We start from the raw sequence: 25,943 nt of genomic DNA, 5'->3' as shown, positions 1-25,943 counted from the left end.
CAAGGAGCAATTATTACACTCATGAACAAGGATCAGTGAAAAAAACTAACAAAATTTTTTAGGGATGCCTCGGTGGCTCAGTTGGTTAAGGGTCTGCCTTCAGCTCAGGTCATGATTCCAGGGTCCTGGGATTGAGCCCGCGTTGGGCTCCCTGCTTGGAGGGGAGTCTGCTTCTCCCTCTCCCTCTGTGCTTGTTCTCTCGCTCTCTCTCTCAAATGAGTAAATAAAATCTTAGAATTTTTTCCTAAGATTTTATTTATTTGTCAGAGAGACAAGAGAGACAGAGCACAAGCAGGGCAGAGGCAGAGGGAGAAGCAGGCTCCCCGCTGAGCAAGGAGCCCCATGGAGGACTCAATCCAGGACCCTGGGATCATGACCTGAGCCAAAGGCAGACACTTAACCGACTGAGCCACCGAGGCATCCCTAAAAAATTTTTTTTATTTATTCAGTCATTCAGTGAATTGCTCATTGAATACCTATCATAAGGCAGGTATAGGGCCAGGCCCTGGGAAGGTTTTAAGATGAACATGACATACTTCTTACCTTCAGATTTTAAAATGTTAGTTGGGGAGATAAGGTATTACTACCAAATATGGGAAAGGGAGTTATCATAAAAAGATACACAGCCCCCAGCTGGAGGGTTGTTTTAATACACTCTTCTGGTTATTGATAAAGACATGAAGGGCAAGAAGGGAGACAGAGATGGGTCAGAATGCAAGGATGGGAGCCAGAGGGCACGGAAGCTACAGGAACACCTGGTTCTGGGCTCAGGACAACTCGGGGCAACACAGCAGGTGTCTGTAGATTTCACTTGAATGCAGTGTCATCAACAGGACTCCACTAATCCCCAATCTGCGTTTCTCTGACCTGCTACTAACTGCCTCCCTTTTCTTACTCATACTTTCTCTTCTCTTCTAACCTGGGCTCCAAGGTGGCCTGGCATGCTCACAGACCCTCTGTACCTCAGAACCATTCAGCTGAGAGTCTCACCTCTTCTGGGTTCTTAGCTTGATTCCACTAAAAGGAAGAGAGAGAAGAACGGATGGCTCCAGACTTTCTCTTCCAGCTGGGTCCCAGCCCTTGGCTGCACTGTGGACTGGTTACCCCTGAGCCAGGGGTCACATGATATAAGCCCCTTGGCTGCTGAGGTTGAAGGGCAAGGCACCTGCATGAATCACATCTCCAGGGAAGATGGAGACAAGACCTCCTGGAGGATGTGTCCTTAGCTGGTCTTGACATCCAAGGAGGGCTTGAAGACAGATTGCAAGGTGGGGTGGGACACCCCAGATGGAAAACAGAAAAGGAAATTCAGTTAGGCTAGAACACTTTCTCCTTCAATATGTGAAGGAGAAGAGCCCAGAGAAGGGAGGCTGAGGCTGGATCACAAAGCGGGTGTGCGCTGTGGAAGGAGACTGGATTTTATTCTAGGGCATGGGGGAGGGGAGGGAGGGTAGGGGAGTGAAAGAACTAGAGCTCTGCTCCCAGAAGATTCCTCTAGCAGTTTAGTGCAAGGTGTACTGGAAAGGAGACACAAGAGGTGGGAAGTCTGGTCAATCTCATGCCCAGCACCAATCCAAACTCAAAGACTAGAGGCAAGTACACCAACTGGGGGCTGCTGCATGGTCCGAGGGGAGAGTGACCAGGGCCTGAATCAGGGCACAGGCCTGGCAATGCAAGTGGGCAACAGAAACAAGGCAAGTGTGTGCAAGCACGGGGACATCACGTGAAATTACTCAGGGTATAAGGCCTGGGCCCTGGAACGCTATTTGACTCATAGAGCACAAGAAGGAGAGATGAGGGTCACACACAACTGGTACACGGGGCGAAGGTGATGGCTTACCGAGGGCATATGACACGATGCGGAGATCCTCCAAGAAGCCCCTCAGAGTCACCAGGGGAGACAATGAGGTCTCAGGGTGGGCAGGCGACAGTGAGGGGCGGAGTGGGCAGTGACGAGGAGGTCTGGCAGGCATGGTGGGATGAAGTGTGGTTACAGCAATGGGCTCCGTAGGCTGCAGTGTGAGCCCTTGTCACAAATAGCTTGCTAGGGTTAGTGCCACTCCCGGGGAGAGGGGGACTGAGAAGGGGTCACACACGTGGGTGCAGTGGAGGTCAAAGGTGCCTGGGAAGGAGAAGAGGACAGGTCTACAATGGGAACTGTGGGGACTAAGAAGTATGTGTGGAGGGGCCACTGCAGAAAACCTGCCCACGGGAAACCATGTATACAAATACTGCAGTCTCCGCCCCTTCTTACCGACCCTCACCTTCCAGGTAATCGCGCAGCCACCAAGACTCAGGGCCAGGGCGCTGTCCAGCACTGAGTGTAAGCATTTGGGATTTTATTCCAAGTACAGAGGAAAAGCTGCTGAAGAGCAGAAGCAAGGGGACTTGATCGCTGTAACTGGGTGAAGACTAGATTATAGGTTGGCGAGGGTGGGAACGAGACAGCCAATTAAAAACCTACTGCAACTCTCCGGGCCGGGGTGGGGGTGGGGTGGGGGGGTGGGGTTAGTGTCTTGGATCCGAGTGGTGCAACGCAGATGGAGAGAAGCAGCCCTGCCAGGGAGCCAGCTGTGAGGACAGAAGGGTCAGGGGTAGTTCCTAGGGTTTGTCTTGACCCCTGAGGTACCATGTTTGTACTGCCTACGGAGATGGAGAGTAAAACACAGCCAGAGTTCTGTGTGTATAAGTCAAGTCTGAGATGCCTATTAGACAGCCAAGTGGAAATGACAAAGCAGCAGCTAGCTCTGGGCCTCCTTCTCAGGGAGTCCAGGCTGGAGGTGAGACTGGGAGTTACCTGTGTCCGGGGAGCATTAAGGCATGGGCCCATGGTATCTTCTAGGGAGAGTCCTGGAAAGAAGAAATGTAGTCCCAGGACAGTCACCGGAGTGTCCAGAGAAGTGACCAAGAGGAGAAAGAAAATCAAGGCATGATGTTACGGGAGTGAAGGGAGGAGAGTCTCGAGTCATCTCTGTAGGATGCTGTGGAGACGTCCAGGGAGATGCGGAGAGAAACGTCCTTGGGTTTGGCCACATGGGGCTATAAGAGACTCCAACAAAGCAGTCAGTACGGAGCAATGAGGCAGGGGAGGGCTTGCAGTGTGCTGAACAGGGAAAGACAGTCGAGGAAGCAGGAAAGAAGGGCATGTAGACGTCACAGGGACCCAGGGCAGTGGCTAGAGCCGGGCATGGTTGCAGAAGCAACTGGCAGAGATGCACAACTGTAATATTTGTCCACTCCAGCGTGGGAGAAAACGGTGGGGCGGGAGCAAGAGGGAACACTGAAGTCCCCGCGGAAGAGAAGAGATGGGGATGCAGAACACAAACAGAGGGACTGGCATGTACTTGGACAGGGACCCTCCTTCCAGCACAACAAGGAGCAGCGGGCGGGTGTGTGGACTTGTGGTGGGCAAGGGAGGGTTCTCAGTTTCTCCGTGAAGTATGTAGCGACGTCATGAGCTGAGATCGAGGATGTGAGTGTGGGTGTACATACAGGAAGTCGGGAGATGGAGAAGAGGGTGTCAAAGTCGTCTTGGAGACTCAGAAAACAAATGACCAGGAAGGGACCCTGTCTCGCAGGGCTGATGCCCATTCGAGGCCTGTGGTCATGAACCAACTGCACAACCAGTGGCTGCAATGTGAGGGTCCGTCCAGCCACGTGTGGTTGTGCTGGCGTGGCCAAACGTGGCTCAGGTCAACCAGGCTCAGAAGTTACTGAGTCAGGCAAACGTGGCAGAGGGGGAGGGGAACAACACCGCTGGGGGGCGGGTACTGCAAGGGAACAATTCCAACGAAGGGCCATGGCACTTCGGCTGGGGAGGGAGGGAATCCTGTTGGCAACGACATGGTGGGTCATGGCTCTGGAGCCCTCAGTGGTATGTAAGCTGTTGTCACAGGTAAGAGGAGGGAATGTGGTGGCTGAGCTTGGAGGTGGTGCATTTGCTGGAATGAGGAGGCCTAAGGCATGCCTGCAGAAGTGGGTGGTCACTCACCCAGTGGGGGAGAGAAGCACCCCCGGAGTGGAACAGCAGCGGGGGGACCAGATGGGCATCGTCTGTAGGTATGCTAACGTCCCCAAGAAACAATTAGAGGAGCATCGTGAGCCTGGGAACTAGGAGCTCATATCATGAGTCCAGAAGGAAAGTTGACCAAGACACTGGTGGTGAGTGGTCCAGTCAACCTCCAAGGAGCCGCAAAGAGGCAAGTCATGGAAGCTCAGCCCCCACTTGAGAAGGCTGCAGGGAAGGCTGTGTGAGCTCAGGGACATTTCAGACCAGGAAGGAGGGCGGTGCTCAGAGAAGAGGAGGAAGGGAGTTGCTGCAGCTGTATCTGTGCCCAGAGGACACAGGGTGAGGGAGGGCTGGGGCAGGCAGGGGTGGGGCGGGGTGGGGTGGGCTCTCCTGGACAATGTCTTCTGGTCTGTATCCTGCAGCCTGGCTCATCTCCATTTATAAAGGCCCACGGGCAGGTCCACACTGCAGAAGCCCAGCTGGCTTCTTGAGCACGTTCTACCAAAGATGTTGGTGGACCAACATCTCGGGGAAAGAATGGTTAACTCAGAGAAAGCAGAAGAAAACTGGAACAAAGAATGAGAACAGCCAGCAAGAGAGGAGATGAGGACTAACTCTGAGGAAATGGTGGGGGAAGGGCCAGTTAAGAGGAACACTTAGAATGTTGTGTAACATATGGCAGGTGGTCAGTTTTTTACTTTTATTTTTATTTATTTATTTTTAAAAGACTTATTTATTTATTTGAGAGAGAGCGAGAGAGTGCGCACAAGCAGGGGGAGGGGCAGAAAGTGAGGGAGAAGCAGACTCCCTGCCAACACGGGGCTCGATCCCAGCACCCCGGGAGCATGACCTGGGCCAAAGCAGATGCCCAACTGACTGAGCCACCCAGGTGCCCCGTGGTCAGTTTTTTTAAATAAAAAATCAAAACATTTGAGGCTGTGAAAGAAAACAATGGGTCCTAAGGCATATCTAAAAAGAAGATGCTATGACACGTGGGTCACACTCCCTGTTTAATTGCTTTGTGTCAGTCCCCCCACCACGTGGACACATGGCACAGCAACAACCCCGATCAGAAGCAGCAGAGTCCCGACCAGGCTGGGTCTGAGTTGCTTGCAGGCTGCATGGGCTCCTCTCCTCAGGAAATGAGAAGTCGGTCTCAAACTCCAAAGCCACAAGGAGTCTGGTCCAGGGGATTCGTCATTCTCATTTGCTATTTGAAGAGCTGTAGTCAGCTCTAAATTATACTCTGCTTATCCTAACCTATGCCATGACATAAATGGGTGAAGACAGCCTATCTGTATCAAGGACATTCATTCATTGCAACCATTCGACTCTTGCTATCATTTTCCACTGGGTTAAATTCTGATAAAGACCAAAATTCTGATAGAGATCATTTTGGTCTTTATTGGAATTTAGTCCAGTCGAAATGAGAGCAAGACACTAAAGATTCCTCTCTTAGTGAAGAACATGAGAAGGAAATAAAATCGTTCCCTCATTTCAAGAAAACCATTGTCACACTCCATGTTCACTGCAGCATTATTTAGAAGAGCCAAGACGTGGACACACCTAAGTGTCCATCAACGGATAAACGGCTACAGAAAATGTGATCTATGATGGAATATTACTCAGCCATGAAAAAGAAGGAAATCCTGCCATTTGTGACAATATGGTTGAACCTGGAGGACATTAAGCTAAGTGAAATAAGCCAGACAGAGAAAGATAGGTACTACATGATCTCACTTACATGTGCAATCTGAAATAAACCGAACTCATAGAAACAGAACAGACTGGTGGTTGCCAGAGGTGGGGGGGTGGGGAAAGTGGGTGAAGGGGCTCAAAAGGCACAAACTTCTAGTTATAACTAAGTCCTGGGGATATAATGTACAGCATGGTGACTACAGTTTAATACTGTATTGTATATCTGAAAGTTGCTAAGAGAGTAGGTCTTGAAAGTTCTCATCACAAGAAGAAAAATTTGTAGCTATGTGGGGTGAGGGATGTTAACTAGCCTTACTGTGGCAATCATTTTGCAATATACACATATATCCAATCATTATGTTGTATGCCTAAAAGGAATACAATGTTATATGTTAATTATATGGCTGGGTGTTCACCTCTGCACGTTCCCCACAGCCACTCAACAAAAAAGGAATGAATGAGTTCACTTCATTTGCAAATGGCACACGAATGTGGTTAGGTAGAGAATGATTCTTATCAAATGGTATTAAAATGAAGTAAATAAAAAATTAATCTGATGGAACATTAAAAGCTGGAAAGATCGCTCTCTGGCCCATGATTTAGATGAAAGAAAGTGATCTCAGCACAAATACGTTTGACATAAGTATTATTCCCAATTCTAACCCCACCACCAGCTCAGAGAAATCCCTTAAGCTTTCGGTACTAGAGTCTCCACAAGAGAAATTAGGTGTGAGGTCACATTTATGCACATCACTGCATGTTATGTCAGATGGGTTAAGAAAATGAGGGACAAGAGAGAGAAAAAGACCACACTTGAAAGTCTATGAACCTTCTCTCTCTCTTTTCTAAGGGGGGGTATTTTGTTTTGTTGTGTTAAAAAACACATACCATTAAATTTACCATCTTAATCATTTTTAAGTGTACAGTATAATAGTGTTAGGTACATTATTGTGCAACAGATCTCTAGATCCTTTTGTACAAAACTGAAACTCTAACCCCTTGAATACTTATGAACCTTTGCTCATGAGGCTCAGGTGGGGTCCTGGGCTCTGAACCCACGAGGTAAATATCCTCAACTTTGGAAAAGAGAGAGATGTGGTATGGGCAGAGTGGTGGCGGTCCCTTCTTTTTTCTCACGCACTTAAAGGCCGGCCCTAAAGAAACAAGATCACAGCCAGTGGATAGTTTAACCAAAAATTCAAGTGTGTTTGCACACTCACACAGACAACACACGTTGTGTTCAGCTCTGGGTAAATTCATTGCCATCACCATCTGACAAGAAGCTGTCTCTTATAAGATCTTCGTAGATAACAGACAGTAACAAAAGTTACTGTCACTTCTCTTTTTCTTTTTCTTTTTTTTTTTTAAGATTGTATTTATTTGCGAGAGAGAGAATGAGAGACAGAGAGCATGAGAGGGAGGAGGGTCAGAGGGAGAAGCAGACTCCCCGCTGAGCAGGGAGCCTGATGCGGGACTCGATCCCGGGACTCCAGGATCATGACCTGAGCTGAAGGCAGTCGCTTAACCAACTGAGCCACCCAGGCGCCCCACTTCTCTTTTTCAATATTCAACATACCTTGGAATCCTGAGACTATTTGGACAACATCTTCATACACCATTAGAGTGGCGGATCGTTCTGGAAGCAGGCCCAGGCTCAGTGAAGAAAATACTGCAGAAACAAAAATGGACATAAGGGAATTCTGAAATTTAAATAAAAACGCCCACTCTAATTTTGGGGGCACACCGCATTCTTTGTATTGTCTGATTTCAAATCAATCAACAATACTGATTTTTAGTATTGTGACATAATAAAATATATAATATTATTTGGTGTCTGACCCTGGTTCCTGACACAGAGCGCCTAACTCCCTTGTAATTTCCTGGGTGTTAGGAGGATTTTTTTGTTCTAATGAGGCAACTCTGGGTGGGCTCCTGGATGGGGGCTGGTCACCAGAAAGCTGTAATTAGAAGCTTGGAACTTTCAGCCCCACCCCTCCACCTCCAGGGAGGGGAGAGGGGTGAGAAATTAAATTCATAATCAACCTTGCCTACATAATGAAACCTCCGTGAAAATTCCAAAAGTACAGGGTTTGGGGAGTTTCCAGATTGGTGAATGCATCTACCGTGCCAGGGGGGTGGGACACCTCAACTCCCAGGGACAGAAGCTGCCGTGTTCAGGACCCTTCCAGACCTCGTCTGTGTATCTCCTCCTCTGGGTGTTCATCTGTATCCTTTATGATATCCCTTATAATAAGTTGGCAAATGTAAATAAATGTTTCCCTGAGTTCTTGAGCCATTATAGCAAATTACTGAACCTGAGAAAGGGTCGTAGGCGCCCGATTCGGAGCCAGTTGCCCAAAGCACAGGTGGTGACATGCTAGGAGTTGTGTGTGAGTGGGGGGGGCAGTCTCGTGGGACTGAGCCCTTCACCTGGGGGTCTGCGCTGACTCTGGGTAATGCTAGAATTGAACTGTAGGACACCCCATTGGTGTCCAGAGAGTTGGAGAATTGGTTGGTTTGAGAAAAAGCCCCATTCATTTGTGTCAGCAGTGTTGTGAGTAGAGAGAAAGGAAACATTTTTTGTTTAAGTCTGATTAGCAAGACTTTCTGGATGCTACGAGAATGCCGCAATCTCTCATGTAACAACTGCTCACGCTACAACAGTCAACTAGTTTTTATTTGCCTAGAAGTTTTTAGTAAAGTATCTGAGTCTCTTCACATTAGGAACATACTACACATTATATGAATGTAAAATATATAAAGTTAGATATTAATGTTAAAAAAAGACTTTAAAAACATGTGCTCAGGTTAACAAACGACACATGACAGAAGAACATGCCCCCGTATTCCGGAAACTAATAAGATGACAGCACTCGTGCTGTTTTTAAAATTCTTGCTTAAGTACCTAGACTTTCAACTAAAAAATTCACAAAGCCTGCATGTTTCTGGGGAGAACATGAATCGAAAACAAATAAATGTATTATGGAAAAATAATGCTCACTAAGTCACTGAACCCTTAGTAACATGTCAGACATTATTCTAAGTGCTTTAAATTTGATGATTTATTTAAATCTCAAAACAGCTCTATGGTGGCACCTGGGTGGCGCCGTTGGCTAAGCCTCCAACTCTTGGTTTTGGCCCAGGTCATGATCTCAGGGTCGTGGGATGGAGCCCCCCTGTTGGGCTCCATGCTCAAGAGTCTGCTTGAGATTCTTTCTCTCCCTCTTTGTCCCTCCCTCTGCTCACGCATGTGCGTGCATGCACGCACGCACACTCTCTCAAATAAGTAAATAAATCTTAAAAGAAATCCAACTCTATGAAATAGATATTATTAACTTGTCCATTTGACAGGTAAGGAAACAGGCTTATAGGTAAGGAATTAACTTGTGCAAGATCCCACAGCTGGTAAATACTGGAGCTAGGACTTAACTCTGGAGTCTTTTCTCAACTGCTATGCTACACAGACTCAAATTCAAAGACCCACTGGGCTTTATCCAGTCCAAGTTTAAAGATGAGGAAAGCAAGGTCTAGAGAGGTAAACTGACTTTCTGGGAAAATATCGGGGACCAGAAATATCAAGTGCTAAGAATATCTGTTAGCACTGGCTCTTAATAGTGCCCGGAGGGGACCAGTGAGCTGGCCTTGGACATGACCTCTCTTTTCATATCCCCTCTACAGTCAACTTACGGAGCTGCCATTATATACAAGGCCCAGTGCTTGAAGCGTGGAACAGATCAGTGCTGGAGGCAATCTGGGCCTGCAAGGTTCTAATCAGAAGGGGCCTGGGGCACACAACAAGTGGAAGGTGGTCATTGCCCTGAGCAACATAAGAAGGCACCTCGGTGCTGTGGAAATAATCTGGTGGTTCCTCAAAATATATCACACACAGAGTTACCATCTGATCCAGCAATTCCACTTCTAGGTAGAGACCCAAGAGAACTGAGAATGTATATTCACACGATAACTTATAAGTCAATGTTCATGGCAAAAAATGGAAACAACCCAATATCCACCAACCAATGAGCAGATAAACAAAATGAGGTCCATCCATACAATGGAACATCATTCATTCATAAAAATGGAAAAAATACTGATTCAGGCTATAATACGGATGCACCATGAAAGCGCTTCACAAAGTAAAAGATGCCAGACACAGAAGGCTCCATATTACAGAATTCCATTTATCTGCAATGTTCAGAATAGGCCAACCACGGAGACGGAGAGGAGATTGGTGGTTGCCAGGGCCTGGGGGTCATGGGGGGTACAGAAAATATTCTGGGATTAGTTAGTGGTGATGGTTGTGTAATTTTGTGAACTGCACACTTCAAAATGGTGAACTTAATGGTATATGAATTATAATTTTAAATACAAAAACAAAAACAAAAAGAATAAGAAAAAAAAGAATTCATCTTAGGAGTTCAAAGTTGGGAGAAAAGTCACTTCAGGTTGGGGAAGGGAGGGTCAGGGAATGCGTGTGAGCCAGGATTAAAGCAGGGAGACCTACCTTGGATAAATCCTTCGTAACTACTTCAAAGGGACACTTAACCTTCTTTAACAATGATCCCTTCACCCAACAGCACTGGGTCTCCAGTGGCCCAGAAGAAAGGGTCACTGTAGCGATGTTGCCTTCACGAACGCCCTGTCCCATCAGAGAGCTCACACACATCCCAAGTGGCACTTCCTGGGCCCTGAAAAGCTCTGTGCCGACCGCTGTGGGGGACTCTGAGCTCTGAAGTCACCTGTGATCAGTCTCTCGAGATTTGTGTGACCACCGCAGGGTGTTCTGTGAACATCTCTTAACTGAAAACATTTGGTACTTCCATACATAAGGCATCCGCTCTAGCAGACGTTCTAAAGCCTTATATCCTGGAGAGAAAAATGACCTCTCACGATGAGTGGGCTGAGAGGCACCACAGGAGCTTCCTGGAGCAGGAGAGAAGGGACTGAATGCCCCAAGGGGTATGGGAGGGGGGCGCAGAGAGACCCCAGACCCCCATCACAGGGGGGATGCTGGCTGATGTCTGGAGGTTCTCGTCCTCCGGGGCAGATGTTTATGTTTTGGTAAGTAGAGAGAAAGGAATGTCGAACTCCACCTGTGAGAGTCAGGAAGACTGCACGGAGCAGCGAACAGCCAGGCTGGGCATGGAACACCCAAGACAAACTCGCCAAGAAAGCATCGGTCAAGGAGTAACCGTGCGGACAAACAGAGCGGGCGACGTGTCAGCTTCATCAAGAGAACAACAAATTGCCCAGGCATCTAGACCATGAGATACATAAGGAAGAAGGGACTAGGGAAGGAGGGTCTAAACTTTATCCTGGGGACACTGAAGCCCTTCACGCAGACGTGTAACATAATTATATATATATATTTATACATATATATATATATATATATATATACATGTAGGAACATATTTTTAAGACACGGATGCTCACTGAATATAGAAGGTGGTTGGAAGGGGCAGATGGACCGAGCTGGAGGTAGCTGCAACAGGCCTGGCAGAGCGATAACTATGGAGATGGGCCTAATTAAGAGGTGGACTTACAGGCGCCTGGGTGGCTCAGATGGTTAAGCGTCTGCCTTCGGCTCAGGTCATGATCCTGGAGTCCCGGAATCGAGTCCCGCATCAGGCTCCCTGCTAGGCGGGGAGCCTACTTCTCCCTCTGCCTCTCTCTCTCTCTCTAATGAATAAATAAATAAAATCTTAAAAAAAAAAAAAAAAGAGGTGGACTTACAGTCTTTCACTGATGGACTGCATTTTCCGTAAGTGAATTTTTTTTTTTTTAAAGATTTTATTTATTTATTTATTTGAGAGAGAGAGAGAGAGAAACAGCATGAGAGGGGATAGGGTCAGAGGGAGAAGCAGGCTCCCTGCCGAGCCGGGAGCCCGATGCGGGACTCGATCCCGGGACTCCGGGATCATGACCTGAGCCGAAGGCAGTCGCTTAACCAACTGAGCCACCCAGGCGCCCCCGTAAGTGAATTTGTTTTACCTGTTTGCCAAGGGTAAAGGGTACTCTCCTTATGCTGGGCGTCCCCCCCTCCAATCTATACCTCCTTCCTTGAAAGGGCAAAACCAATACATTCTCCAGGAAAGACTGTCAAGGACGAAAAGAGAAATCCATTCCAAAATCTCTGAAGAATGCCAACAAAACCATGTGCGCACGTGTAGAGAAGAAAGCATTTTCTAGTTTCGAACGGTCACCACATTTTAGGAGAGGCTCCCAGCTTTTCTCTGTTCCTTGTCCAGTTATCTGCAGTACCAACAGTATTTTCTTGACCTCCAAAAGCAAGCATGGAAACAGTAGTTTACTCTGCCTTTCATAATAGGCAAGTCCAAGGTTTGGTCACCTTTTCTGTCAGATTCTAGTTAAGAGTATCTTGATTATATTAACGAGGCAAACAGAGAAAAATAATCAAAGACATGGGTGGATCCTTGAAAATTATTCAGTCTAATTAATTTAGTTTTAGAAATGAGAAATGTGGGCTTGGAAAGCTGTGATGGGCCCCCCGTGTGGGGGGCAGCCGGGGGTGGGTGGGGCGAGAACCCAGGGGTCTTCATGCTTAGTCCCAAACCCTTCCAATTAAACCACATCGTTTCCATTTTTGACTCATTTAAGAAAATGGATATTATGGAAACGGTTGCTTTTTCTCAAATGATCATGTTTACAAAGTCAAAACGAATGTAATTACAGTACACTGAACCCTCATTATTCGTGGATTCAGTGTTTGCGAATGCGCCTCCTTGCTAAAATTCATTTGTGATCCCACAGTCAATCCTCATGATGCTTTATATGTGCAAGTACAGAGCGGTCAAAAATTTGAGGCCCGGATGCACATATTCCCAGCTGAGGTCAAACAAGGCGACACTTTGCCTTTTCCCTTCAGATCACATAATGTAAGTGCCAGGTTTTTCACATTCCTGTGCTTCTTTTTGGTGATTTCGCTGTTTAAAACGGCCCCCAGGCCCAGGGCTGCCATTCCTAACTGCAGGAAGGCTGGGAGGTGCTTATGGGAAAAATATATGTTAGATAAGCTTTGTTCAACCAGGAGTTACGGAGCTGTTGGCCATGAGTTCCATGTTCATGAACCAGCAGTATATTATTAAATCAAGTGTCTTTTTTTTTTTTACAAGCTTTTTAAATTTATTTATTTGAGAGAGAGAGCACAAACAGGGGGAGGAACAGAGGGAGAGGGAGAAGCAGACTCCCCACTGAGCAGGGAGCCCAACGCAGGCTCGATCCCAGATCTCCCAGGACCCCGAGATCATGACCTGAGCCGAAGGCAGACGCTTAAATTGTCGAGCCACCCATGTGCCCCTAAATCATGTGTCTTTAAACACCCCAAAACACACATAAACCAAGGTGATGTATTGCTTGGCTGATGAAAATGTTATGACAGGAAGCTCCTAGGACCCTAACCTTGAATTTCCCTTGAAAGCCATGGCTCAGTATTGACTACCCCAGGGTGCATGGTGACTTTATAGAACATACTGATAGTTTGTGCGGGGGCTCTCCCAGCAAAGGTGGAGTTGTGGTGTCCAGCTACCATTTAAACTTCCCTGGGTTGTTTCCAGTGATTTCTCAGTGTGAAAAATGGAGGCAGTCAAACATTTTCTTCATATATAACCTAATAAAGATCATCTTCCTATTTTGTGGGCTTTCTGAGGATTCTGTCCCAGGTCTGCCCCCCATGCTTTGGTGAGTTCATAGTTTTGAACCCAACAATGCTAATGAGTTCATGGTTCTTATCTCAACAATGCTAATGACCCCCAAACCACACTTCTACCTCCAAACCCCCCAAGCCTTCAAATCACTTCAAACTACAGGCTGAACACACTTGTGTCCCAGAGGCAGCTCAAAACCAGTGTCCCCTCCACTAAACTCATCTTCAATGATGACCCCCAACACTCATTCCTGCCCTCCCATCCTCCACCTCCGCTAGCACCTGCATCCCCCTCTGCCTGAGCCCCGAGCCTGGGGAGAGGATGCACAGGGGAGTGGGGAAGCAGAAGGGGGCTTCTTTTAACCCACTGCATCAACTGAGTCAACTTTAGGGAACCATGAAGTGATGGGTCTCCCAACCCTATTGACCATCTGTTCCATCCGCTCTGTCACCAGCTAGAAACCCGAGATTCAACTTACATTTCTTCTGTTTTGTCCTTTCCCTTAACGCTCGTCACCTGTTCCCAGAGACATTCTGCATTTTGTCTGCTAAACATTTCTCATGGTTTATCCCCTTTTCTCTAAGATTTTTCCAGAAGATCTCCTCAGTTGTACCTATATCAAATCCACTTCCCATAGTTCACAAAGCAGTGGTCTCCAACTTTAGTGAATGCTTTTATCCGTAAGTGGAGTGTGTGTGTGTGTGTGTGTGTGTGTTGTGGGGCGGGGGGGAGGTTCTTGGTAAATTGCAGACTTCTGGATCAATCCCCAGACTGAAAGGATGAGTCCTGAAATCTGTGTTTTTTACAAGCACCTCTTCTTTTTTTTTTTTTAAGATTTATTTATTTATTTGAGAGAGAGAGAGAGAGAGCATACAAACACGGCGGGGGGGTGGGGGGTGCAGGGTGTAGGGACAGAGAGAGAAACTTCAGTAGACTTCCACAGTCAGTGCAGAGACTGATGCGGGCCTCGATCCAAGGACCCTGAGATCACCACCTGAGCCGAAACCAAGAGTCAGATGCTTAACCGACTGTGCCACCCAAGTGCCCCTTACAAGCACCTTCTAATGCTAATATCTATTCATCCTCCAGACTCCGCTCCCCTCCCACCTCCTCCAGGAAGCCTTTATTCCCTCACCTAGGCTGAACCTTCCCTGCTCCAGCATTCCCTATGCATAGATACGCGTGAACATACCCATTAGACGGGAATGGCTTTGGTGGCTGACTACATAACTCCCGGACTAAGTTACAAACTCCCCAGGGGCAAGCTCTGTGTCTCTAGATCTCTATTCTCAGTGGCTAGGGCAGCGCCTGGCGCATAATAGGTACTTAATAAATGTAAATAGAACTAAAGAGAATTTTGTGACTGAGGGTAGACGCCAGGGCTTTATGAGGCAGGTATAGCCACACTTGGCTCCCATGTGTCCCCAGAGGCAGCGGGGACCCTGACGGAGTGTGTCTCGTGGTGCAGTGGCACAGAGTTGAACACTGACATTGGTATTTTGCCAGCCACTGTGCTATTTATTGAGCCCCTACTGTGCTTTAGGCACTGAAAGGTCGTTTATATGTGTTAACTGCTCTGCAATCAGAACAACTCTACCAGGTGGTATGAGCTCCATTCTACAGAGATTGGCAAGGAAGCTAGAGGGGCTCAAGCACAGACTGGGTGCCAGAACCAGGTCAGCCTGTTTCCAAACTCCACCCTGGCAGCGTCTCCCTCCAGCCCTCAGCCCCTCCTTGTCCCTAATCTTGGTGCTAACAGATAATGTGGTCCAGGTGCTAGCGGGAGCCAGAGGTGAGGGGACAGAAGAGGGGTCACGTCCAACTCCCCACCTACCCCATCCCTGAATCTGTGTCAGGCACCATGCTTGCCCCTGTGGGAGACCAGCGTTGTGAAGGGGTGAATGGTGACTTAATCCTGTGATTTATAGTAAGAAATATATATCTGGTCTTGGTCCTGTTTCTAGACCACAGCTCCTAAACCCATGGCATTTCCTAAGTGATAAGTGCCATAAAGGTGACTTGTATTACTCATAACATGTCTCTTTCAATGTGGGTTTAGCTAATGAGGCGGCTTTTGGAAAGCTGCTAGATGACCTAAGGGTGGTGGCTGGTTGGCAGGAGAACCAACCAAGTGGAACTTTCATCCTCATTCCCTTGACCAGGGGGAGGGGAGAGGGGCTGGAGGTCCAGTCAATCACCAGTGGCCAATGAGTTCATCAGTCCTGATTATGTCGTGAAGCCTCCATACAAACCCAATAGGATGAGGTTAGAGAGCTTCTGGGCAGCTGTACGCATGGGGGTGCTGGGAGGGTGGTACGCCCAGAGAAGGCGTGGAGGTGCGGTGCCCCTTCCTACACCCCTTGCCTATACGATCTCCTCCATCTGGCTGTTCCTTCAATACCTTTGTAATGAACCAGTGATCTAGAAAGTAAACTGTGTTCAGAACAAAAACCAAAAAAACCCACAGGCCCAAAATGGCGTCACTCAGGCCGAATCACCAAACTGGAACTTTATACCTCACCTAACCTAAATACAGTTTTAACTGGGTCAGTCAGGAATTTTTTTGATCAGCATCAATGAGGTAATCTGTCACATGGGCCCTCTCCACTCTCCCTCAAAAGATAAGGTGACCCGCCTCGTAAGATCCCTGCCCTTCCCCATAAGGAAAAGTGACCTTGCCTGAAACAATCCTCTTTTCTTTTGCTAATAACTCCTCACCCCACCTTCCTTCCTATAAAATCGTCCCTTTTGTGCAACTCCTTGAAGCTCCTCTCTACTTCTGAGATGGATGCTGCCTGATTTACGAATCACTTAAATAAAGCCAAACAGACTTCAAATTTACTTGGTTGACTTTTGTCTTTTAACGACTGTTTCCCTGACTTCTGAGAGCCACTGCGGCCACCGAGTCGAACCTGAGGAGGGGGTTGGGGGACCTCTGATTTATAGCCAGTGGGTCAGAAGCCCAGGGGACAACGTGGACTTGTGACTGGTGTCTGACGTGGGGTGGGGGCAGTCATGTGGGACCGAGCCCTTCACCTGTGGGATCTGATGCTGTCTCCAGGTGGACAGTGGATAGTGCCAGAACGGAGTTAAATTGTAGGGCACCCAGCTGGCATCCGAGAATCTGAGAAATGCCTGGGAAAATACCCAGCATGTTGGGTGATCAGAAGCGCCGAAGTGTGGAAGAGTATTGAGGAAACACACAGGAGTGGGTTTTCCCTTAGCAGGTGAGAAGGGGGAGAGAGAAAGACAGAGTTCCCATCACCCCCTGCCTCTCTGGCCAGTGTTCTGTCAGGCCCCATGAAGCAGAACAAGGAAGCTCTGTTCCAGAGCATGGCCCCAGTGCCATCCTACCAGTTGGAATCAAAAAGGTACAAAGGAGGATGCTGGGGAAATGGGCAGAAACTCTAAGGCTTTTGATTCTGGTGTGTGTGTAAACCGAGGGAGAGCCCCCACCTGCTTCATACAGGACCCCACCTATCCTTCCCATAAGAAGCCCCCAAAAGTAGGGGCACCTGAGTGGCTCAGTCGGTGAAGCGTCTGCCTTCAGTTCAGGTCGTGATCCCGGGGTCCTGGGACAGAGCCCCGTATCAGGCTCCCTGCTTGCCGGGGAGCCTGCTTCTCCTTCTGCCTGCCACTCCCCCTGCTTGTGCACTTGTTCTCTCTCTCTGGCAAATAAATAATAAAATCTCAAAAAAAAAAAAAGAAGTCCCCCAAAAGTAAAGCAGAGACTAAACCCCTATTTTTCTGATCACCTGCCTTCCACTCTTAAATCACTTCTGTGCCTGACTCCAGCACTAGCCTGGACCATGAGCTCTGCTCCAGGGGAAGATTAGGACGGCCTTACCGGGTAATCGGATTGGCTTCCATGGGGCAGAGTTTGGCACGTAGGCGTGCTTTGTGGCGGTGACGATCAGCTGACTGCCCAGCTTATACGGGAACTTGATGAAGGCGACGCCATCTGTCCCCGAGGTGCCGGAAGCGATGGACACCTGGTTGGTGAAAATCTCGATGAGCGCATCTGGGACGGGCTGGTGGGTGCTGGCGTCACTGATGTGGACCTTCAGGGTCACCTCTGGAGTGAGGAAAAAGCAACAAAGAACAACTGCTATTACCTGGCCCACCTCAACAACAATTCTGCTGTTGCTGATGGGAGTGGAGAGGGGGCTGTGCTAAGTAAATCTAGATCTACATCCAGCATATGAATCGTTGGAACCAGGGAACATTTTCTTATTAGAGATTCCTTTTTACTTTACACAATTTAATTTCCTTTTTTTTCCCCCCAGAAACACTGCCCATCATAAACTGCCTTCCTCTTTGCTCCTCCCCGCTCACCCCAACAAATAACAGAGAATTCTATCCCTTTAAGACATTGTTGCAAACACAATACTCGTTTATCCTTCCCCGCATTGCTGGCACACGTGGCCCAAACAGGGCTGGGGTGGCTACTGAAGGACCCTGCAGGCTGAAAGAGTTGCACCCAGAGGCTTCAACAGTCCTGCGGAGCATGGCCAAGAGCTACCCGGGATCGCTGTGCTGGTAATCATGATGACTAGACCGAAAAGCAGTCCAAAACGTCTTTAAAAAGGAGGACTTGAAGAGTGGGAAAAGAGAAGCTTACAGAAAGGAAAAAAAAAAAAGTAAACATTTGAAAAGATAAATGAAGTTGAGTCAGCAATATTGGCAAACCCAAATCATGAATGTGGGAGACAGATCCAAATTAACGTTAAAAACCTAAAATGGAATGGGTAGTTTTCATTTGTTCATGCAAGAGAGGTCTACTGAGCTGCTACTCTGTGCCTAGAACTGTAACTGAGTGAACCACAGCGGTGAAGAAAAGTGAGGATACAGGCAAGCGCTATGCTGGGGGATGTGCACGAAGGGGGCACTGCTGGAACAGCATGCGCAGAGGCTCAGAGGCAAGGAAAAAACCATGCTTCTTGGAGAAACACAGGTTCTGAAGGATGACAGACAGTGTGAGGGGCATGAGGCTCCTTGCGAGACAAGGCTGCAAAGACGAGCAGGGGCCAGACTACTCAGGGCTTTAGAAGGAATCTAAAAGGATCATTCTTGATCCCAAGAGCAATAGGAAGTCACAAAGATTTTAGACAAGGAGTGGCAATTAAATTTGTTGTAGAAACATCTGGCTGTGGGGGAAGGATGGACTGGGGAAGAGGCAAGACTGGATACCGAGCACCTAGTTAAGAGGCCTCTGTAATAACCCAGGAAGAGATGAGGTGGAAGATATCTGGTGGAATCCACCAGATTCCAGCATCATGGTGGACGTCGATTAAAAGATGCCAGCATGGTACTCCAGAAGTCAGACATGTTTCCTGCTCCGATAAACCCTTTTTGCTTCGGTGCGGGAGGGAGTGGCTGGTGCCCAGTGACATAAGTCCACCAACACACTCCTGGGCACTCCTTGCCATATATTTTGAGCTGCCTCAGATCTGAAAGCCCTATTGATGCCTTGGGATAAAGAGACAAGGGCAAGGACAAGCAAAGACCCTGCAGGTGACCAGGGAAGCTCATGTCTACAGAACCACTGCAGTCTGGCTCAGGGGAGCGCCCGGCACGGAGGGGGAGGGAGGCGAGGCGGAGCTGGTCCTGTGGGCACAAACCCCAGAACCCTACTGCAATTCCCACTAGGTCTGAATCTGAGCTCCCCCCCCGCCCAGTTCTAGCCACGGAGCCTGGGGCAAGGTGCTTATCCTCACGAGGTCTGTTTGCTCCTCTATAAAGTGGAGGTGACAGCAACACATTTCTCAAGAGACAGGTGGAGACATTCAGTGCGATGCCTCACAGAGTAAGCATAAACACAGCGGTTACCATTACGCTATTCCAATCACTGGGCTTGAGAGCACTCAGTCATTGGGCCGGGGTGGGGGCGGGGCGTGCCTGGACGGGGCACAGAGAAAGGCACTGGACGGGAGAAAGGGATAAAACAAAGTGCAGGGATGAGGCATCCCTCTTCAGCGAGTAATAGCTTTATATCCAAGGCCCTTCCTCAGCTGGGGCAACCACAGTGAGAAGAATGTTTTGGTTCAAGATTGCCACCTTGGTAACTGGCCAAGTACCTTATGATACTAAAGCAACCTTCTGAATCCTGCAAATTTCAGTTAGTCAATCACTCATTTTTTTCACTGAGCAACTTGATACATTTCTTGACTAGACAACCATAAAGAACAGCTAAAGAATCCTAGACCTAGGTATTAGAGATTTGCACCAAACAAATCTCTCAAAAAACTCATAGACAGACAAAAATAAAGGCTAAAGGAGCTGAACTTGGCTACTTGATTCAGGGAGAAAACTAATGTCCACAGAGGGATAAAATCAACATCATGAAAAGCAAGGATATGACATTACAAAATACACCGAGTTAATCCCTTCCAATCTTATCAGTTACCTTAATGCAGATTTGCAGGATGTACACCGCACACCTGTTTTCTTATATAACCCAAGTCTTTGTGTCCCCAGGTGGCGTGCTAAATTGTAACGTAAATTAACTCCACTTTCATTAATACTCACACAGCAGAAATCCCCTAGAACAGGGCAAGTGAAAAGGTAGTTTTATAGGGCTACAGGGATAATTTATGTAATTTTATGGTAATGAAACATTTACTAACAATTGGGATTACAAGGTTCCTGCTCTCTCTGCACTATTTGCTGCTTTGTAAGAGCAGCTAAGATTTGGACAGCAAAAGGAGTTTTACTATAATCAATGTCCTAGATTCTACCACTGGAATTTCTTCTAATACCAGAAGCCTACTTTATGTTCTGCAATTATATACTTTGAAGGAGATCATTTAGCTACTTCTTTTGGTAGGACAGGATGGGGGAAAATGTCAGTACGGTTAGGTGATTATTACAGAGTACTGGGGTATCATTTTTCTAGAGTAACATCTAGAATTAGGTTATCCATTCAACAGTAAACAAAATTGTTCCCATGAGGGGACTAATCTGAGGACTAGGTGAGGCACTATTTATTGAAACTACTCTCATTTTGCAGATTAAAGGAAGACCCTCTAAGTGGCCCAAATCTAAATATGCATTAAGATGCACTCCGTATTGCAGCTGGTCAGTGAGAGCTGATGGGTCCTGCCTGACCTAGGGCACCATTCTTTTACTCCTTACCCTGAATGTCCATCACCAAGTTCTTACTGATTTTGACTGCAGAATATAGGTCACATGGCGGGCCTTTCTTCCCATCCTTGTTAACGTCGCCCTATTTCAGACCTCGCCATCCCTCACCCAGACTGCTGCCCAGCCTCTTCACAGAAACCGCCACTGTCTTCATTGTCTTCACACGTGCCCCTGAGATCCCACCAAAGCCAGACGGAGCTAGCTGACATCCTGATCTGACCACTTCCTGTCCCCCTTCAAACCCTTTAATGCCTCCCACCAAACATGGCCAGATGCCAAATGTGGCCGGCAGCTTGTTTTTGAATGGTCCACGAGCTAAGAATGGTTTCTACTCTTTTAAATAGTTGGAAAAAAAAGAAATCAAAAGAATAGTTAATGTCCTCTGAGGATTATCTGGAGTTTGAATGTGTGGCCATAAAGTTTTATTGGAAGACAGCCACAGCCATTTGCATGTCGTCGAAGGCTGTTTTTGCATTTCAGTGGTGGAGTTCAGAAGTTTTGACCTTAGGGCTTACAAAGCCTGAACCATTTACTTGTGGCTCTTAAAAAAAAAAAAAAAATCTGCCGGCCCCTGACCTACATGCTACATCTCAAGGTCTCTGAGGTCCTCCACAATCAGGACCCCTCCCATCCGCACACACGGCCCACAGGCCCGCAGACCCCACCCCATGCTTTCCTTACTCCTCCTACCTGCTGCTCCTTCTCATCTTTGTAGGAAAGGCCTTTCTACAACATTACTTTCATGCTCCTCATTCCTATTCATCTTCTAAAAGCCCTACTTAAGGTTTGAGAAACTGCTCCAGACTCACCAACCCCTCCCCAAACTGGGTTAGAGGCCCCCTGTCTCTATCCCCCCGAAACTGTACACACGGACGCTGCTTCTGTTCCCACGTTTGCTGCAGGCCCACGAGGGGAGACAAGAGGATCAAACCCCTGACCTTGAGGAGCTCTTGGCTTTAGAAAGTAAGTAAATGCCAAGCGTAATTATGAACTGAGGACGCCATCAGGAGGGGGAACCTACCTCCAACAGGGAGGTCAGGGAAGACCTTTGGAGTAGGTGTCGTGTAAGCTCAGGCCTGAAGGATACATGGGAACCAACCGGCAGAGGTGCAAATGCCCTGAGGTGAGAATGACTTGGCTGCTGGAACTGAATAAAAATGGCGTGGAGGGAAATGCCCAAGTGCAACTAACCATCCTAACACTGCGTGGTCCACCAGCCACAGGTGGGCCTCTAAATTTAGGTTAAAATTAATCAAAATAAGATTAAATCAGAAAGTGGGCTCCTGGATCACACTAGGCACGTTTCAAGTATTCCACGGCCACCTGTGGCCAGGGGCTCCCATGGTGACCAGCAGAGATAGAGCATTCCCAGCATCACAGAAAATTCTATTGGATAGCACCGATCATGTACTACAAACTCTCATCTCAGGATCTGAGCAAAGAAATGCAGGTACCTAAATGGTTTAATGAAGAAAATACATCTGGGCAGGACTCTGAAGCAGCTCCTTAGCAGTCTCATTGGTGTGACCTGCACTTGAAGTCCTTACAGTGACTTGAAAGGCTCTGTTCTCTATTCTACCCCCCAAGGATCTGCCAGCCCTCATTTCCCACACCTTCCCCCATTCAAGGAATAAGGGTTCTGGGAACATGCTTTGTGCCATATGTTTCTTTGCATGCCACACTCTTCCTTAACACTAATCCATGCATCTCTCTCCTCCTTCTCTGCTTAAATGTCACTCCTGGGGCACCGGGGTGGTTCAGTTGGTTAAGCATCCGACTCTTGGTTTCGGCTCAGGTCATGATCTGAGGGTCATGGAATCGAGCCTTGTGTCAGCCTCCGTGCTCAGTGGAGTCTCCCTCTGCCCATCCCTCCACACACTCAATCTTTCTCTAAATAAAAAAAAAAGTCACCTTTTTTTTTATTCTTATGTTAATCCCCATACATTACATCATTAGTTTTAGATGAAGTGTTCCATGATTCATTGTTTGTGCATAACACCCAGTGCTCCATGCAGAACGTGCCCTCTTTAATACCCATCACCAGGCTAACCCATCCTCCCACCCCCCTCCCCTCTAGAACCCTCAGTTTGTTTTTCAGAGTCTATCGTCTCTCATGGTTCGTCTACCCCTCCGATTTCCCCCGCATCATTCTTCCCCTCCCGCTACCTTCTTCTTCTTCTTCTTTTTTTTTTTTCTTAACATATATTGCATTATTTGTTTCAGAGGTACAGATCTGAGATTCAACAGTCTTCCACAATTCACAGCGCTTACCAGAGCACATACCCTCCCCAGTGTCTATCACCCATAGAGCTACCATATGATCCAGCAATTGCACTACTGGGTATTTACCCCAAAGATACAAAAGTAGGGATCCGAAGGGGTACGTGCACCCCGATGTTTATAGCAGCAATGTCCACAATAGACAAACTGTGGAAAGAGCCAAGATGTCCATCGACAGATGAATGGATAAAGAAGAGGTGGTATATATATACAATGGAATATTATGCAGCCATCAAAAGGAATGAAATCTTGCCATTTGCAACGACGTGGATGGAACTGGAGGGTATTATGTTGAGTGAAATAAGTCAAACAGAGAAAGACATGTATCATATGATCTCACTGATATGAGGAATTCTTAATCGCAGGAAAAAGTCACCTCTTGAATGACTTTACTGACCACCAGTTTTCTTTTTAAAAAATTTAAAAAAAACTTATTTTTTAAATTTAAATTCAATTAACATACAGTGTATTATTAGTTTTAGAGATAGAGTTCAATGATTCATCTGTCTTATGTAACTTTTATTATGGAAATTTTAGACCATCTATACAGATAGGAAGAGTAGTATGAGGAAACCCTTTGCACTGATCAAGTTTCAAATACCAACTTTATACCATTCTTCTTTCATCTATTCTCCCCTGACTCAACTTTTCCTTTCTCCCTCCCCCCACCTTCCTTCCCACTTTTTTGCTGGAACATTCTGAGGCAAATCCTGGATAATTATATTAGGTCACATTATTTCCCCATAAATATTTCAGTTTACAACAGATAAAGACTTGGGGCGCCTGGGTGGCTCAGCTGGTAACGCGTCTGACTCTTGATTTCGGCTCAGGTCATGATCTCAGGGTTGTGGGATTGAGTCCCACGCTGGGCTCCAAGCTGGGCATGGAGCCTGCTTAAGATTCTCTCCCTCCCTCTGCCCCTCCCCTTCCCTAGACTTCCCCCCCAAACAACAGATAAGGACTTTAAAAATAACCAAAATGCCATTATTCTACCCAATTCACAGAACTACCTCTTTACATTATCTCAGATTCAGCAAAAATTCAGTTTTCTCTGCTTGTCTAGAAGCAAATTTTTTTCTTAAATTCTGACCATCCTATCTAAAATGCCAATTCCAACCCCACCCTGTGCTTCTGACACTATCCTGCTCTGCTTCTGCTGCTTCTTTTATGCACAACAATTCTAACGTGTTTATAACTTACGTGTTTATTAACTGTCTGACTTCTCCAGGACGTAAGCTTCGAGAGAGCTATTTTGTCTGTTTCTTTTTTTCTTCTTCATTCATGTATTCCAAGCACACAGAATAATGTCCGGCATACAGTAGGCACTCAGTAAGTCTGCTGAATGAGTCCTTAAAACTAACAGGCAAATTTCTAGATATCAGCTGGTACATGGCCTAAATAGCCCTGGGTGTTTTTTTTTCGTTTGTTGTTGTTGTTGTTTCATTTATTTCTGTTCATTATTGTTTTCAAATAGACACTACTGAAATTCATTTGAAAAGCATTCATTCAGATAATGAACTGTAATAATCAGAAAATATTTACAGTACACTTAGCATGACATTAGGTACTGTGGGGGATCAAAAAAGAAGAAAAAAGAAATGGCTCCTGTGTTTACAAAGTTTAGTTTTTTTGGGCTGTGGGGGAGGTAAGACCAACCGACCAACCCATGTGACAGAGAGCAAAAAGGATGAAACTGGCTGGGTAAGACAGAGTAAAAAATATAGCAAAGAAGAGACTAATGAGGTCTGGGGTTTACAAACAAAAACAAAGAAAAAAGATCTCAAAGGTCTACAGAGGTAGAGGTGATGTGGGGGTGACAGGAGAAGACTTACAAAGCGGCGGGGGGGGAAGCCTGTGAGCGTGCCGTTAACTGCAGCAGGCAAGTCCTGCATGAATACTGGCCCTGATGCTTATGGCTTATGGAGTTCAGCGTGGGATGCTTCTGGAAGAGCTGAGAATTGAAGGGAGGCTGGAAGGACGAGTAGTATGGGAAGGCAACCGGCATCTCCTGAACAGCCTTCCCCTCTTGATTATGCTCCCACGCCATGCATTCAGCCTCAGGCAGATGCCAGAAACTTCGGTTTCCCAGCCTCCCTGGTAGCCAAGGGGGAGGAATGGACTTGGACTCTGCTAATCTGATATCCTCTTGCTGGGTTTTGATTTAGAAGACAGCAATATAAAAAAGCAGGTGCCTTTTCTGACCGAAGGAGGATGCATCTGGTTTGGGGCCAGCAGTGCAAGCCGCCCTGTCTCAGTGCAGGAGGGAGACAGGGTGTCCCTGGCTCAGTCTTGCCATATGGCTTGGGTGGCTGTTCTGGCCCAGAACTACTGTGAGCTACCTAAAAGCTTGAATGATGTCTTGCTGGTTAAACTAGCCAGAGCACGTAGTGGTGTCTGCACTCCTCAGCTTCTGGACTGTCTTAGCATGACACCATGTCACTGAGGACCATCTCCTTGGAACTGCACCCACCGGGGTCTCCTCCCAGGCTCTGGCCTAACTTCTCAGTATGTATGATGGTTAATTTTATGTGCCTACCTCACTGGGCCATGGGGTACCCAGATACTTGGTCAACATTATTCTGGGTGCTTCTATGTGGGTGTTTTAGGATGAGATTAACATTTAAATTATATGAGTAAAACAGGCTGCTTTCCTTAATGTGAGTGGGCCTCACCCAATCAGTTGAAGGGCTGAACAGAATGAAAAGGCTGATCCTCCCCCAAGTTCCTCTTGCCTGACAGCCTTTGAACTGGGACATTGGCTTTTCCTGCTTTCTGAAGGTGAAATGCCAGTTCTGTCTGGGTGTCAGTTCTGCCAGGCTTTGGACTGAGACTACACCCTGGGCTCTTTGGGTCTCCAGCTTGCTGAATCACGCTGCAGATCTCGGGGCCTGTCAGCCTCCACCATCACATGAGTCAATTCTGTAGAATAAATCTCGTTCTACATAAACTTTGATTCTCTCTGGAGAGCCCTGACTAACATAATACCCATCCCGTGCTCCCATTCTGTCTGCTCGCGGTGGGCAGGCCCCCCGGAATGTGGGCTCAGGTCTCTTCTCGCGACACACTTCTACTCAGCGAATTATTTCAGGATCAGGAATTCAGCCACCGCCTCTAGAGCATTCCCCTCGAGTTTTCACCAGCCAGTG

The 25,943-nt window shown here is 47.2% G+C and overlaps 1 protein-coding gene across 4 annotated transcripts in view; it reads right to left on the bottom strand.

Annotated features, from left to right (window-relative positions):
• Positions 1 to 25,943, bottom strand: part of FAM171A1 (family with sequence similarity 171 member A1) — a 135,677-nt gene that overhangs the window by 43,078 nt on the left and 66,656 nt on the right. For 3 of the 4 annotated variants that reach the window (XM_045874358.3, XM_064592015.1, XM_045874357.3), the window contains exons 2-3: positions 17,222 to 17,449; positions 7,284 to 7,376 (exon numbers count right to left, since the gene is read on the bottom strand). In XM_045874358.3, the coding sequence (XP_045730314.1) occupies positions 7,284 to 7,376; positions 17,222 to 17,449 (321 nt within the window). Of the gene's footprint in view, positions 1 to 7,283; positions 7,382 to 17,221; positions 17,450 to 25,943 lie in introns of those variants that run through there. The other variant, XM_064592016.1, reaches the window with a different exon arrangement.

This window comes from Mirounga angustirostris, unplaced genomic scaffold (genome assembly GCF_029215605.1).
Source record: "Mirounga angustirostris isolate CCGP_5_RB_7025 unplaced genomic scaffold, mMirAng1.0.hap1 SCAF_5, whole genome shotgun sequence".
In the NCBI taxonomy this organism is placed as follows: domain Eukaryota; kingdom Metazoa; phylum Chordata; class Mammalia; order Carnivora; family Phocidae; genus Mirounga; species Mirounga angustirostris.
The sequence above is the reverse complement of the archived record's forward strand: the minus strand, read 5'-3'. Positions and strand labels throughout refer to the sequence as shown.